The 16,941-nt window shown below is 42.8% G+C and overlaps 1 protein-coding gene across 1 annotated transcript in view; it reads left to right on the top strand.

The window, feature by feature from the left end:
- Positions 1-768: 768 nt before the first annotated feature.
- The window catches only part of LOC115155954 (neuronal membrane glycoprotein M6-b), a 50,061-nt gene continuing 33,888 nt past the window's right edge, over positions 769-16,941 (top strand). Inside the window, exon 1 of the mRNA XM_029703076.1 lies at positions 769-964. Coding sequence (XP_029558936.1) covers positions 961-964 — 4 coding nt within the window. The 5' untranslated portion in view covers positions 769-960. The remainder of the gene's footprint in view (positions 965-16,941) is intronic.

Consider the following 16,941-nt stretch of genomic DNA (forward strand, 5'->3'; position numbering starts at 1 on the left):
TGACCATTGAAATATACCTGCTGTAGCGCGTGGTACGGGCTCCAGAAACAGAGGGACTGGAATTTACGCCAGTGGACAGCAGGTTGGATTCACTGACACTGCAAGTCTGGGGCTAACCTAATTTAGCAGGAAAGAAAAGAAAAGCCTGAGCGGAGTTCCCACTTTGTGTTTTCAGCAGAAAAGGAAAATAGGTTGAAGATAGCTGTATCCCTGAAAACCGGAACGATCCGGTTGGTGGCAATTCCGCTAAGGGTGGTCTGGGGCTAACCTCTAATCTGTCATTGGTTCCTTGTCCTTGTTGTCTTTCTTGCACAGGACAGCCCAGCTGACCTGACAATTTAACACTTTATCCAAAACATTGGATTACTGGGAGCTTCAGGGGTACATCACAGGATACTGCAGCATTGAGAATAAGCCTTGGTTTACCCTGCAGTGATTAACCTGTCTCACCAGACAAATATAATTTTTGTGGTATAACTTGTGTTATTTCACTGCAATTACACGTTTATTACATTCCCTCAAAACATCTCAGCTAAGGCATTATGTGGATAATTTAACCCAGGTATCGTCTTTACCCAGGCAATGGCACATTTTCATTGATCTAAATTTAGACCAGTGGTCTTTTATCTGGACCACCATAAGAATTTTCTGCATGCTGCATAACAGGGCTGAACAAAGATAAAGTATCTGGGGTTGAATGAGCAACAAACTTTTCACAGTTGTCCTCTGAAGAGGAGCGAGTTAATTAAGGGACCTAAGCACTACGCTGTCCTGTCCTACCCAGACCTACACACTAATCCTCCGTTGGTGACGTCACTCAGCCTGTCTCCAAACGGGACGCGGTGCAGCAACAAATTTGTGGACTAGTTAGGCGTTCGTTGTGAATCTCCGGACGCAACATCACCCGCTAGCTGAACTTTTAACAGACTCCTCAACTTCGGAAACTCTGGGAAACTAAAAATGGGTAGGTTTCTAATAAAATATAAATAAATGTTTTTGTTTGACCTAAAGTTTTAGATTGACCACTTTTTCCGTGATTGTTGATTATTTTTGGTCCTTCAATGAGATCTCTCCGCGCAAACCACATCTAAAGTGTCATGTTTACAATACTTTCCACCCAATGTATTTTTATCTGACCCGGTTTAGTAGGCTATCGGCATTAGAGTAGTTGACCAACTCGACACAAGACGATTATAGGGAGATAAGTCTGAAAGGATTTCCCTACTACCAGGCGCAACTCGGCATGGGCTGAGAAGTTCCAACTGGTGTTGATAACCCACACCACTATCAGCAGTCTGAGGAAGTACATTCCTCATATTGCTCTTTGGTTTCTCAACCACTAACTAAATGAGTTATTGATCACAAATACATGTTTATAATGCCATCTTGTATGAGTCATTTTCCAGTGTAGATTGGTTTTGATTGAGGAGATCATAATGTTTTGACAAGATCATTTTGTTGATGGATTGAAAATGCATTCTCCAATAGCTTATATAGAGATGTTTCAGATTGTTATTGAATAATTGGTGGTGTAATATCCGTGGAGCTTGTGGAGCTTTAGTTGCAACATGCAATATTGCTGTTGCTAACGAGTTTTGAGAGTTGTGTGGGCGGACAGTGGGTGAGTTTTAGTTTATAAACAAAAAGCTATATTATGCTATATCATTTGGGTATCAAAACCAACGTAGAGTCCATAGACTATACACCCTCCATCAAGTTTCGCACTGTCTCAGGCAGGCTAGGCAAGTGATGCAGTGCCGTGCCAGTGAGGGGCTGGGAGTTGTACTGGGGTGTAATTCCTGTGTCCTACTTGACTCTCTGACTCAGTCCCAAGTGTTGACCATCTGTGTTTCGACCCAGGGGATGCCTGCCTGGCAATAGGGAGCTAGGCGCCAAAGCTATGGATATTCAGCAACTTCTTAAAGGCTCCCAGCGGACTTATGGGCTTTGGGGCTCTAAGAGGCTGTCGGCCAGATGGGACAGACAGTATAGATTGAGAAAGAGCACTCTCATTTACCCCCAAATTGTCTATGAGACTGTTAAGCTATAGTCAGTGTCTTTTATGTTCTTAATATCATATCACACGGTCCTTCATTAATAGGAGCAGAATCATTCTCATTAATGCAGAAATAGATTGTTGATGTTCTCCAAGGCAGGCCTAAATGTTGCTTTTTTTATTGGGGTGAACTGAGCCTTCCCTCTCACAGGATAGATGGATTCTACGAAAACAAATGGAATAGCGCTCTCACATAAGCCTGTTTGCAATGGTGCAGCTGAGGCTATCGGGGGACTGGGAGGAGAGAACACTGTCAGTGTGAGAATGTGTATCAGCATTCATTAATTCCCTATGAAGCTCCCACAGTGGCTTCTTTGTGTTCCTAATTTGGCCCTGCTCCTTTGTGTGCGACTTTAGTGGCTGTTGATGCCGAGGGAAGTTCACTGAATTGCAAGTTGCAGAGTAGACGGACTCCCTGTGAAATAACACATTGAGGCCCCTCATCCTGTATCTCTCTCTTTCTTTCTCTCTCTCTTTCTCTCTCTCTCTCTCTCTCTCTCTCTCTCTCTCTCAGAGGATATTGCCTTGCATTGCAATTGACCATTGTCCACTGCCTCAAGGCTCTGTTCACATTCATATGTCTCTCAGTAGGACATTAAGACAATAGGTCCCCTAGGAGGGATAGGAATGAGAAGTTAGAAGTGTATTCATTTCAACCTACCATTGAGTATAGTAGTGCTGGTGAGCTTCTTATAATGAGGTATTGGCTGGCGCTGTTGTTGAACTTTTCGCTAAGATGTTATCCATAACTCACGAGAAAGACTAATAAGACGTGATCTAGCAGCCTGTAGTGACTATATTATCACTGTGGAAAAGTGGCAAACAAGCACGAGGATCTTTCCAGTGGTTCTGATGGTTGATCTGTTTTGCATAATGAAATTAATGTCTTACAGCTGTTTAGGGATATTTTTCGTTCGCCCATGCTTCATAGGAATACACAGAGAAGACTCTTCTGTAGATTACATCAGGAATGTAGGCATGGACTGGTGACTACATCCCAACAAATACAGGATGCCTTGAAGACATGGAGAACAGATGATGCCCTTCAGACATTAGACTGTAGGTTACTGGCAACTGTCTAAATGGATTCCCTGGTGTCTTTCTCCTGGAGGTGGTGTCACAATTAAAACATTCCCCACTGTTTCTCCCATGCCTCTATGGTGTTAAAGAGGCATTATAACAGTGGATATATGGACAATGTGGGAGGATGCTTGGCTCTGACTGGGACCTCCGAAGTCCAAGACTTAATTCAGTGAGGAAGCAGCATAGAGTTAGATGTTCCAGATGTTCTGCCAACGTCTACTCCTCAGCTCTATAGTCATGCGACTCTCACCTGTTTAATCAGCATCGGCCTCTGTTGCTATGCACCTCCTCCATGCCAACAGCCCAGAGTAGAGATTGTGGACTCATGCAACACTGTTATGGGATCTAAACTATCACCCCTTGGGAAATTACCATGATATAATTGAGGAAGGATAACTGTTTTATAGTGCTTGTGAGGATCATGCATGTTTATGCAGTACAGCAGCTAAGAACTTACGTTTTTGTTTGCAATACAGGGGCCTAGGAGTGGCTTCTGGCTGTTTCATTAGTCAAAGTACTTTACAGATGGCATCAATATGTTTCTGCCATTTCTTGATCTACTGCCGGTTTTTATAAACTCTGAAAGGAGAGAAGGGGCAGATGCGAAAAGGGGAAACTTACAAATCTGTCATTTTCCATTTTATAGAGACAATTTAATTATATGCTCCTTCACATTTAGGGCTGTCTTGTGACTGCAGGAGTTAAGGCTAAGCAAATACAGCGAATTATGGACTTACTTGACTCTGAACAATTCCTCTCTGAGCCAGACCTTGATAGCCAAAAAAATAAAAATAGTTTTTCCTGCATGGAAACTCTCGAACCCCAAAAACTGTTTTGATCTGTACTTAACATAATTGTTCTCTGGAAAGAGTGATTCACCACTGGCGTCAAACCTCAAGATTTAAACATTGCACCATTGTTTATAACTGTAATCGGAGAAAGAGAGAAAAAAAAATCACTTGATCGCTAACCCAAATCAATAATGTAATTTTGAAAGATTCATTTGATTAAACATCTCATGGGTGCTGTTGTCTGTCATCCGATTGGCTTATCTCTATTACTCATGGTTTACGGGTAGCATTTAGTGGTGACATAAGTCTTGTGCCAAATGTTGTTAATCTCCCTCAATCCCCAAGTCAATGTCTCCATTGACTGTCATTTCAGAACATCATTGTTGACTACATTGACACACCAACAGAGAAAACAGACATATTGTCTATTTCTGCTTCATGGAAATTATCTATCTCAGATGTTGTCCCTCCTTGGGACTTTTTTTTAAACTGCCTGTCTGCCTGGTGTTTGTGCAACCATCTGGGATGTCTGGAAGGTGTCAGGTTGTTTTTGTCACACCAAGCAGGGTTACTGTGATAGGGTTATATACACAAGTGCACACGACTGTGCAGTGACCCTGCATCCTGAGAGGGACGAGAGGAAAGGAGAGGGAAGGTTCCACATCTTTGAACGTCATGCCACCGGGCGAGTGTTTTTTGCTCTCAGAATCAGCGGCTTGTCAACCGATGCCTGAGCAATAACAGAGGGTGAGATCATTTTTCCCATGCTCTGAGATGATTCAAGGTTATCTCTGTGTGTGGGAGCACAGCTGGTCCAGGCTCCAGATAATGGATACTGGAACAGGGGACAGCTCATCAATAACTTCACATCCATATTTTTGTGAAGTCTGCAGAGATGCAGTTTGGCCTGTTTTCTGATCAAATACCTGGTATTCTCACATGTGACCGCTGTCATTTTACCACCTGGAGTGATGAAGGTAGAAAGGATGAAGTAATAACACATTTACTCAGCCACTGATGCAACCACTTGTTTATTATGTTTCATCAACCACAATTTCACCCCCCCCTCTCCACATACTGTATGTTTTTGTTGTTATTATTTAGACAATTTCATTTTCAGCATTCACAATTTTTCATTACTCTTTATTATGGGTTTGCGGGCATCAAATATGCTTAATATCCATGTTAATGGGGTATTTGTTGTAATAATTTAATGATTTCTGGGCTTCTCTCCATTTGGCAGAGGATCTTACCGAGCATCTTTGGCAATTAAGCAGGAGATGAGGCCCACATATCCTCTCCGACAATCTGAGCTGCTCTGATGTGAAACCACTTAGTCCAACCAAATAAACTCTGCTATTTAATCCCTTTCTCTTTCTCTCCCCTCCTCTTTCTTCTCCTGTTCCACCTTCCCACCTCTCCTGCTGTCTCTCCCCCTTCTCTTCTTTTCCTTCTCCCCCTCTTCACTGCTCATTCTCTCCACTCGTCCACACCTCTTATCCTCTCTTCTCTGTCTTCACTGTGGATGGTTGATTGCCCGGCACCAACATTGCGGCTCCGTCCCAGCGCTCATGTTAATTTGTTGAGCTTAATAAGTCCTCCTCCTGTCACAAAGAGGGCCATTGTGTATTGTGATATGAAATGATAGGAATAGAAGTTCCTGAGTGGGAATGCTTGCTCAAGCATGGCCCGTCCCCCTCACTTTTATTAAGGGTCTATTCACTGCTCCACAGTGATGTGTGGGGGGGTGGGGAGGGGGGGGGGGGGGTGGATTCACTCTGCTAACCTCCAGAGTTCACCCTTGTTAGAGAGTTGTCACATTGGTGCTGGAAACAGGATGGAATCTCAATGCCTAAAAATATCCAGGATATGTAAATGAGTACATCCTGCCTCCTCCAGAACACTTGTTCCGTTTGACATGGTCGGTCATAGTAAAGACATTGACTGTGCGATTTTTTGTTGAGCTTGTTTTTTTGTTTTTTTAACTGTGGGTTTTTGTTATTGAACATTACCGCCAGAGTAACAATTTTTTTTTTTTACAATAGCCTATTTATTAATAAAAAAAGACATGCATTCTGATAGTATGAAGTACCTTGTAACATGAACAAACCCATGATGGACAAAGTGTCTTCAGATGCTCTGTATGCTGGCAGTGGCCCGAGCCCAGCTGAGGGGATAGGGGATATTTGCAATCTCTGTCTGTGGAAAAACAGTCTGTATCAGTGTTTTTTGTACAGTACAGAATGTGTGGTCCACACAAACATTTCCAGAAGGCCTGGGTGAAAGCCGACAGTGGACCACAGACCGACACAAAAGCAGACAGTGGGCCACAGACCGACACAAAAGCAGACAGTGAGCCACAGACTGACCCAAAAGCAGACAGTCAGCCACAGACCGACACAAAAGCAGACAGTGCGCCACAGACCGACACAAAGCAGACAGTGGCCACAGACCGACACAAAAGCAGACAGTGGCCACAGACCGACACAAAGCAGACAGTGGCCACAGACCGACACAAAGCAGACAGTGGGCCACAGACCGACACAAAAGCAGACAGTGGGTCACAGACCGACACAAACCAGACAGTGGGCCACAGACCGACCCAAAAGCAGACAGTCAGCCACAGACCGACCCAAAAGCAGACAGTGGGCCACAGACTGACACAAAAGCAGACAGTGAGCCACAGACCGACACAAAAGTAGACAGTAGCCACAGACTGACACAAAAGCAGACAGTGGCCCACAGACCGACACAAAGCAGACAGTGGGCCACAGATGGACACAAAAGCTGACAGTGGGCCACAGACCGACACAAAGCAGACAGTGGGCCACAGACCGACACAAAAGCAGACAGTGGGCCACAGACCGACACAAAAGCAGACATTGGGCCACAGACTGACACAAAGCAGACAGTAGCCATAGACCGACCCAAAAGCAGACAGGGGGCCACAGACCGACACAAAAGCAGACAGTAGCCACAGACAGACATAAAAGCAGACAGTGACCACAGACCGACACAAAGCTGACAGTGGGCCACAGACCGACACAAAAGCAGACAGTGACCCACAGACCGACACAAAGCAGACAGTGGGCCACAGATGGACACAAAAGCTAACAGTGGGCCACAGACCGACACAAAGCAGACAGTGGGCCACAGACCGACACAAAAGCAGACAGTGGGCCACAGACCGACACAAAGCAGACAGTGGGCCACAGATGGACACAAAAGCAGACAGTGGGCCACAGACCGACACAAAGCAGACAGTGGGCCACAGATGGACACAAAAACAGACAGTGGGCCACAGACCGACACAGTGCTGATGTGCATTCACACCCTCATTGAACAAGCCACTGTAGTGCATCATGCACTGCTGCATGCTGCCCAAATCAAAGTACACAACACTGGAGAGAGAGAGAGAGAGAGAGAGACACACACATTTTCCATGACACCAACACACCATTTACGTTCTGATACACTCTCCTCTGTCCAGCCTACGCTTGGGGACTGTATCGATGCGACGGAAATCAATAACCATTTCCAACATGACCCAGAACTATTGCCAAGCTTCGGTTAAACAAATAGCCTACACAGATCATAAAGTATATAGGCTAGGGCATAACAGTCACTTTGTTTCAGGGTCAGGAATAGTGGCTTGACATAATTGGTATATAGTGATAGACAGCATCATGCCTAGCTACTGATAACAGGGGGCAGAGGTATCTGTAGGTTGTGACACCATTTCCTATCCTAGTAACCCAGAGGCCCCAACCCTGCTGTACTAGATCAGGATCTGGGCCAGTGAATTAGCTAGTAGGTCAGAGGGCCAGATGGGGGGTTAGTGATAGTGTCGTCAAAGATGCAATTAACAAGACAGACTACTTCCTTTGGATTTGTTGGATCTTAATTTTGTGGGAGCAATAGTATTTTAATGATACAAGTACGACATCTTACTGTATCTCTGCAGAGAAAGCAAAATAACGAAATAAAATCCAATAGGACCGAAGGAGCCCCAATAATCTTTGACCTTCCATTTTATAATGTGCCTGAAACAGACAACTGGCAGACACTTTGTGGTGATTTTGCTGTCAACAGTGAGAGCTCAAGTGAAATATTGGAGCCATTCAACACACTTCAACATACTGCGGTCAGTGTCTCTCATTGTCTTCTGACCTTGTTCAAAACCACCGCTTGAACTTCTCATGTTGTAGCCTGGATCTGTTTTGTTTGTATTTTAGTTCAGTTCAGTCTTTGCTTTTTATGGATACATAAAAAAAGAAATAAAGAACTGTTTGACTGTGGATGGCAGTTAGGGTAGCAGCAAAAGAGTTAAAGTGAGTCCAAATGATTTGGAGATTCCAGCTAATTCTCTACAGGGTCATCTGCAGAGAGCCAGAGAGAAAATACCCCCAGAATACATTACGCCGTGGGAGACTGGGAATGTATTGTGTTGGCGGAGGACTGTTATATACCTTTCATACCTAGACGTTTTTCCGCTTACTTTATCATGCCGCCAACTTTTTGACACCTTTTCTTTATATCTGAAAGGTATTGCAACAAAACCTGTACTTTTATTACTGCCAACCAACCAAGCCATGATTGTGGTCCCGCCAACCCCTCGCCTTTCATCTTACCGTCTTTGGCACACATTGAATTATGAACATTCTATTGTTGTCTGACATCAAACTTGTCCTTGTCGGCCACAGAAATGCTTTTAATGCATTTTTTCTCTCCATTTAAATGTATGTAGTTCTGTCCATGAGCTGTTCTTGTCTATTGTCGCAGAAATGCTTTGTAATTTAGCCTGGGGGAATGCACACTGCCATTTCATCTTTTTTGATGGATTTTTTGATGGGTAAGTATTTAAAGGCAAGTTTGTGGTCATACGCACATCCTTAAAAACATCGGTGCTGGGCTAATAAAGAATACTAGTACAGAACAAGAAGGCCCGCACACTGTTAAAGCTCCCAATTCACCGCTTTTCGATTCGAAATGGATCTTCAGATCTTCGTCAGGTTTTTAAAGGCTTCATCTCCAGCAACACCCCAACATCAACATACTGTTGTGAAAATGGCGTGTTGCTATAAGCGTTTCCAATGACATCATTAACCAATTACTAGGCAATGCCTACTCATAATTGTTTAGAATCATACGATGCACACCAATGATGTCATTGGAAACACTTATCTTTCTCTATTTTTTTTACTACAAAACAACGCACCATCACTCCGCCATTTCCTGGTTGCAAAAATTAGAATAAATCTGCTAATTTCAGTAACACATAATCGTTGTACCATCTAAACTGCTGTGAAATATGTTTTCCATACCCAAAAATATAGCATTTTCACGTTTGAAGCTGATGTACAAAACTCGAAGTAAAAGATGCAAAAACGAAACAAGAACGGGAAGCATAGAAATAGCGCACATAGAACAGATCTACCGCTTCTTAGACTTGCTTTCACAGAGAAAGAGATCTATAGCACACATTTCTATGTGAATTTGGTTGGGTCACCCAAAAAGTTACATATCGCAGTTTAAATACTTAATATGCATACATTTCTAACTTAAACTACAAAATCGGTAGTAGGCTATCTGTCATCAGCCAGATAGCTGTTGGGGAATTTGAAAGCAAAGAAGGTGAGCGATTTTGTGATCACATCCAACATGGATCAAAAAAGCTGCTTTCTGAAATCATCCTACAGAGCTTCATCCAGGTCAGATTTTTTTATTCTGTACATGATAGAACAGAGCAGATTCTAATGCGGTTCCAAATATTATTTCAATTTTATTCTGTTATATTCCTTTATATTAATTCTTACAATAAAATATAGGCCATATGTGTGTTGATCGTGATCAGGGCAGTGGAATGTAGGCTAAGTGTGTCTCTTGTCTGTTTAAAAAACATAACTATTGATTTCATTTGCATGGTGCAGCAGACCAGTAACATCAACTCAAAATATGCTATTCTATTATTTTGAAAATACATTTGATTAGTCTTATAATGTTTTTTAGGACCTGCATGAACAAATTAATAATGGATTTCTTTGTCTAGCCTGCTCATATAATTACCAGAACATAGCATGTTTTGAGTAGCCAACTTTTTATTCAGCATAACAGGAAAATGCAAGGTCATTAATTACTAATTATTTACAAGTAGGCTATGACAAGCTACTAACTTACCGTTGTGAATGTGAATAAATGAAAGCAGTGGAACGCCAGAATTTAAATAGGGGAATAGAAACTACAGCTGTCAGGTTACCATGACAACGATCACAACAACAGGGTCAAAGTTGAATGTCTCTTGCTCCATCCCTGCAAAAGCAATGGCTATATAAAAAGAGAATGCCCACAAGAAAGAGGTAAAAATAGGTCTGTTTAAAAGAAACATTGACCAATTGTTTTTACAGGCAACATACTGTGAATCCTATGTGAAAGCAAAATTACAGAAGGAGGCTGTAGGACCAGCCTGTTGGCCAGGTGCCCATGGAGAATATTCAACAACTTCACAGATAGCTCTTTGTGCTCGGCTCCTTTAGCGCTGCTGCTAAACAACCGTAAGACAAAGGCATCTGGGGTTCCCCCAGTGCAGCGCTAAGAAGTGTTCACCATATGAAGAGGCATGCTGGCCTGCCCCGGGCCATTCACATGCAGCCAAAAGGGTACGCTGTATCGAGCAGACTTTTAAATGCAAACTAAAGTAACCCTCTCATACTTCCTCTGGGCCTCTTCAGGACAACATGAAAAATAATAATTTTGTGAGATCTGGTTTAACACCCAAGTATCTGGTGGTTTACCTGTTGCATAGCTGTGGATGGATACTGCTTCTGGCATTCTGATGGAATTTGCTAATTGCCCAATAGAGTGATATCTTATTCATTTGACTCGTTTTATGTGAATAAAGAGAACTCCGTTTAATATTTATCAAGTCCAATCAAGCAAGTTCCAACCCCCAAACACTGTACAAATGTTCAATGTTTGCGAAAAGATGTCAAATGAAAAGGCACGAGTTAGACCAACGTCCTTATAATCCAATCATAATTGATCACTGCTATTCAAAGATACATTCAAGAGATAAATCAGTTGAACTATTCCAAAAGGTCATCATGTACACACAATGCCTAACTCCTTTTAATTGAAGAATATTCTTAGCACATCTTAGATGTTCCGGAATGTACACATGATGACCCCCCCCCCCCCCCCCAGTCAGCTCACTGTGATTCTAATGCATGTGACTATGGAACCAGTGTCTTAGAGCGTTGACCGTGTTAGTCAAATTCTTCCGCTAGGAATGCTTTTCCTGTGGAATGAATGAAGGCTCTGAGTCAAGCTCACATTGTCCACCTGTCATCCTCCTAGGATTATCTTGATAGACATAGAAGACACCTCTGCCCAGCAGATGAAAATATCCGGAATAGCTGAGCATTCTGTCTGGATAAAGCGACAGCTGCAGGAAACCCATTAGCTTGTGTATCCAGGGATCACATTTGCCGCTAAGACTGTTTGGGGATTGAAAAATTGGAATAAAGAATGTAGTTTACAGTATCTAGACGCATGACTGAGCCTCATATTCTCTCAACACAAATATGAGAGATGTAGAAAGATATCTGGTGTGTTGGCTGGTAAAGAATTATCAATATTATTGGTAACATTTATATCTTGACCAAACTATACCGGAAGCATTTTTGCTGGTGTCTAGCTAGCATTGCTATGGTTCTTTGGTTTATGGGTGTCACGCCCTGACCATAGAGAGCCTTTTATTCTCTATGTTGGTTAGGTCGGGGTGTAACTAGGGTGGGTAATCTAGGTTATTCTATTTCTATGTTGGCCTGGTATGGCTCCCAATCATAGGCAGCTGTTTATCGTTGTCTCTGATTGGGGATCATATTTAGGCAGCTATTTCCCCACTGTGTTTTGTGGGATCTTTTTTTGTGAGCACTCCAGAACGTCACGTCACGTTTCGTTTGTTCGTTTATTGTTTTGTATTTGCTGAGGTTTCACTTTATAATAAAGATGTGGAACGCTACGTACGCTGCGCCTTGGTCCAGTTCTTACGACGATCGTGACAATGGGACAGTATTTAAGCTGAGAGGATTTTGTATCCTTCTAGTTCATTTATGAGGAAATGAGAAGTGAAAGCATTGAGAGCAGTGTGAGAGCTGCAAAGCCCTGGACTAAGAGAATGTCAATGGGAATGGAGCTTCAGGGCCTGGGAGAGGAAATCCCAGATGTTCCTGTCTGAAAAACAACTTGACCCCGTAACTGTGTTCAGTGAGCAACACAGACCAAGGGAGACCAGGGGAGAGGAGTTAGCGGTGCTGTATGATATTTAAACTGCTGCTATGTCTCATAATTCATTTTAATGTCGGACATCGGCTCTATAAGAAACTAATGCTGTAACAATAGAGAGGCCACAGCTGAGATGAAAAAATAAGGCTGTGAAGGAGAGAGAACATCTGGAACATAGGGAGCGACCAGCTTCCTGGTTTACTGTTACCCAAACAGGGTTGGGACCAATTAAAGAGCTTTGTAGAACCGTATTGGGAATAGTGGACCTTATTAACCAGATGTACATGAGAAGTAGGATTCAGTGTTTCCTCTCTCCTCGTGCCATACTCACTGCTTTATGAACAGGGTGAGACGTCAGTGTGTGTGTGTGTGTGTGTGTGTGTGTGTGTGTGTGTGTGTGTGTGTGTGTGTGTGTGTGTGTGTGTGTGTGTGTGTGTGTGTGTGTGTGTGTGTGTGTGTGTGTGTGTGTGTGTGTGTGTGTGTGTGTGTGTGCGCGCGTCATCTATTTGACTTGACCAAGTTCAAAGCTGCTGGTTTCATTTAGGCTTAACGAAAGCTGTTCAAGTCGCCTGGCTGGCTTTTCAGCTATGGTCAGTTTTTTTCTGAACATAAAAAAATGGGACGATCATTTGCTATGTTTTTAGATCTGATGTTTGGCTATTGGCACTAGAATTGAGGGACGTCTGTGTTTGTCGTCTGTGGTTCACAATTGGACGGGTGAATCTAATGAGGAATAACATGGCTTCAGAACATATTAAAGTATGCACTGTCAGATGCATGAGCCGAGCAGTTGGAGATTGGAATTCAGCTTGCAGTCTATAGTGTCTATAAAATGATGTCTATTATTTTTCACATGAAGATATACCAAACAGTTGGTTGAAACTGTGTTTTGTCCTTCAGGATGGTTTAATGTACACATTCAGCTACCGCTGAGAGCAGGAGACATTTAGAAGTACAGTACAGAGGCTGATGCTGGCATAAATGGGTCATCCACAGTCTGTGTTTTCACTGCTCCCTCTACTCTACCTCTCCTTAGGCATACCAATTGGCCCGGAAATTATCCAGTGTAAAAACAAAATAAAATGTGGGAATTTTGGGACCCTACTTGCAGTCCTGTATGAACTGGGGCACAATTATGCACTTATAACTAAAGGTACAAAGGATGACCTTACAGGGTACCACTACAGTGATAAGTGAATGGGTGAATGCAACAACCATGCTGTCACTAACAAATACAGTCATAGGTGTTAACTCTACAATTTACTCAAAGGCAGGGCACTCCGGGAAATATTTGAATAAGGCTTTACTCTAAGCAGTGTGTTCACTTAACACTGAGTATTTTGGTCCACATACTCAACACTTTCAGTGTTGATTTAACACTTTCAGTGTTCATTACTTTAAAAAAATAACACTGGAGAATTTTCTGTGTAGAGTAATGGAATGACCCACTCCCTTACAGGTCAATGTTAATGCCCAATACTATTACTAAAATAGATTAGTTTCCATCTTCATCTTACAACACTTGTGACCCTATATTCACTTAGTCAGAATTGAATAAAGGATAACTGGTCAACACATCTCCTGGTTGGTGCCTGAGGCCAGCAGCTGGGTGGAAATGCCAAGTTCAGGTTGCAGCATGTCTTTGTCCTTCCAGGATCCATCCCCAGGACGCAGATCACAGCTCACATAGCCGGGTTAGGAGGGTTAGGAGTGCTGCGTGGCAGAACAAAGGCATTAAAGCGAGCTGCCTCATCCATTCCTCTGTTGTCATAGCGCTGCTGATGAATCCTGACACTCCTTTAGATGCCTGGCCTGTGGAGATAGAGCGAGAGAGAGAGGGGGGAGCTCTAGCTGGGCTGAATGGAGAAGGAGGTCCCCGTGTTAAAGATGTCTGGGAGCCTCGAGCCCTGGAGTTAGAGTAGGGTAAACTGTTGGGTCAGGGGTGAGAGGTTGGCAGCGTGATGCTGGAGACAATAGGTATGCCGATACGGAGACCGCTGGAAGAGAAAGAGCTCCCAGCAGCTGTGAGAGAAGGAGGGAGGAGGAGGGAGTAGGGGGTGGTCATGGGAAACCCCCAAGATTAGCCTGAGAGTTTTGTCTCTGTGTTTCATTATGTCTCCATTGTGTGTGTGTGTGTGTGTGTGTGTGTGTGTGTGTGTGTGTGTGTGTGTGTGTGTGTGTGTGTGTGTGTGCGCTTGTGCGTGTACTCTCGTGCATGTCCCTATCCCCTGTGTGACAAGTAGCAAAATTAAAGACCTGATCATAGATAATGTCATGCACAATCATAGCAGCTGCAGCATGGGAACTTCTGGAAAGTGATTATAGTCTCATTAGAAACTGTTGGGACACAAGTAAAGCACTTTTCTTTGAGATAGTATCTGAACAATAAGCATATTTTTGCCCTTAATCGAATACAGGCTTACATGAAATTTAGAGTATGAGCAACCTCATGCTTTCATACATGCAAGGAATATTACATGCATTATAATTCCTTGGCCACAGGCAATGGCCAAACTGTATGATCCATACTAACCTTGTCATAGATAGCGAGGTAGGCCTACTTATCCATTCAATTCCAGCACTTTTATATTGAATTCTATAGGAGCAGCTGTTGTTACTAATGAATATTCATGTACACTGTTGATTTCTCAAGTCTGAGGTTATTCACATGGCTGGCTAACAATGTCAAGTTTGTGTGCCTCTCGTTGCCTGAAGGACATGTTCAGATGTACTGAGACGTGAGAAAGTAGCATAAAGAGGGCAAGAAAACAGTATTCAAGAGTCAAGTAACACAGTATTCTCATGATGGAGATACAGCAGATGGCTGGTAATATTAATGCTTACTGCTGAGTAATTACAGCAATGAGTTTTTGAATTATTTATGATACAAGTAGCAGTACCATGAACCTTGTGCTGGGTTAAATTTAAAAGGCTTATGATGATGAACATTGTATTTAGGAGATTAAGTTCACAGAGGTGAGGTTCTGTTCCATGCTGTATACGGTCCAGCGCCAATGAACAGCACACACTTCAGATCTGAGCTTATTGAGTCTTCTCTGTCTTCTTTGAAATTATAGATCAGCAGAACAAGTGGGTGCAATTTCAGTTCCATTATCGTTTGTCATCACGGAGACTTAGAGCTTTATTAGCAGGGCTGTGATGTGTCAATGTGTCCCTCTCTTCCCCTGGGAGGGAGGGAGGGAGGGAGGGGCAGGCAGGCAGGCAGGCAGGCAGGCAGGCAGGCAGGCAGGCACAGTGAGGAACGGAGGGGACAGATTGACTCAGATTAGAGGGATTTCATCCACCTGTGCGGCTGCCTGACTAATGCCCATACCAAATGAGTTTTCAGACACACAGAGAGCATACACCTGGAAACAGTTTCTCTAAAAGGGTTGATCTAGCCTGGTGATCAGCCTGTTTGTATTTTAGTCAAAGACAATGATAGAAGACTTGGCTACTGTACAGTATAGTACCAGGCTAGGATAGAGCTGTTATTCTAAAAGCAGAATTGTAGCACCATTTTTTTTTCTATACTGCTCAATGTCAAATACAGTTTGTTATTGTCACTTGGGAACAAAGAGGCTTGTGCCAATTGCTTTTTAAGAGTTCTGTTCATGACCTGTTCATGACCTTTTCTCTGAGAAGAGCCTCCCTCCCTCTCCAGTTTAAATAACTCTCAGACCATGGAATGGTTGCTCAGCAGAGAGAGGAACCCATGGCTCGCCTGTGGAGTGGAAAATGTCATTCCAAATGCTGCTATTAGTGGCTTCTTTTATTCCAGAATAATTATTGAATGAGCTGCATTTACCCCTGTGAGCCATAGTGATGTGTTTTGTTTTGATTTACAACCCACATTTTTCTAGTGGCCCATATTTTCTGGGGTAACGAGAGAGTCTTACTGGTTCGTATTCTTTCAAAACTAGAAACATACAGTACATATAGGCCAACGGGACCTATCTATAAGTAGTATGGTCCGTCCATGTCATCTGGACCTGATCTTGGAGAGCTACATGTATACCTCGCTACTTGCTAATTGACTTGATAAGCGTCGCTTTTACCACAAAGAGCCTTGTCCAGGCCAGAGGCACAAGTCAAGGATCCCTTGTCTTTTCACTTTGAGTAGAGAACAGTCTTCTATACTCCATTGAAGAATGTCAACAGGCCCATTTACTTAGAAAAGGAGCCAAACGAGATGGTTTCATTCTACTTGGAAACAACTGCATTACCAAAGCGCTGTAAACTGCCTCTCATAAAGTTTTTTTAATATATATATATATACAGTTGAAGTTTACATACACTTAGGTTGGAGTCATTAAAACTCGTTTTTCAACTACTCCACAAATTTCTTGTTAAAGAACTATAGTTTTGGCAAGTTGGTTAGGACATCTACTTTGTGCATGACACAAGTCATTTTTCCAACAATTGTTTACAGACAGATTATTTCACTTATAATTCACTGTATCACAATTCCGGTGGGTCAGAAGTTTACATACACTAAGTTGACTGTGCCTTTAAACAGCTTGGAAAATTACAGAAAATGATGGCGTTAGAAGCTTCTGATAGGCTAATTGACATCATTTGATTCAATTGGAGGTATACCTGTGGATGTATTTCAAGGCCTACCTTCAAACTCAGTGCCTCTTTGCTTGACATCATGGGAAAATCAAAAGAAATCAGCCAAGACCTCAGAAAAAAAATTATAGACCTCCACAAGTCTGGTTCATCCTT

Source organism: Salmo trutta, chromosome 20 (assembly GCF_901001165.1).
Source record: "Salmo trutta chromosome 20, fSalTru1.1, whole genome shotgun sequence".
Lineage (NCBI taxonomy): Eukaryota > Metazoa > Chordata > Actinopteri > Salmoniformes > Salmonidae > Salmo > Salmo trutta.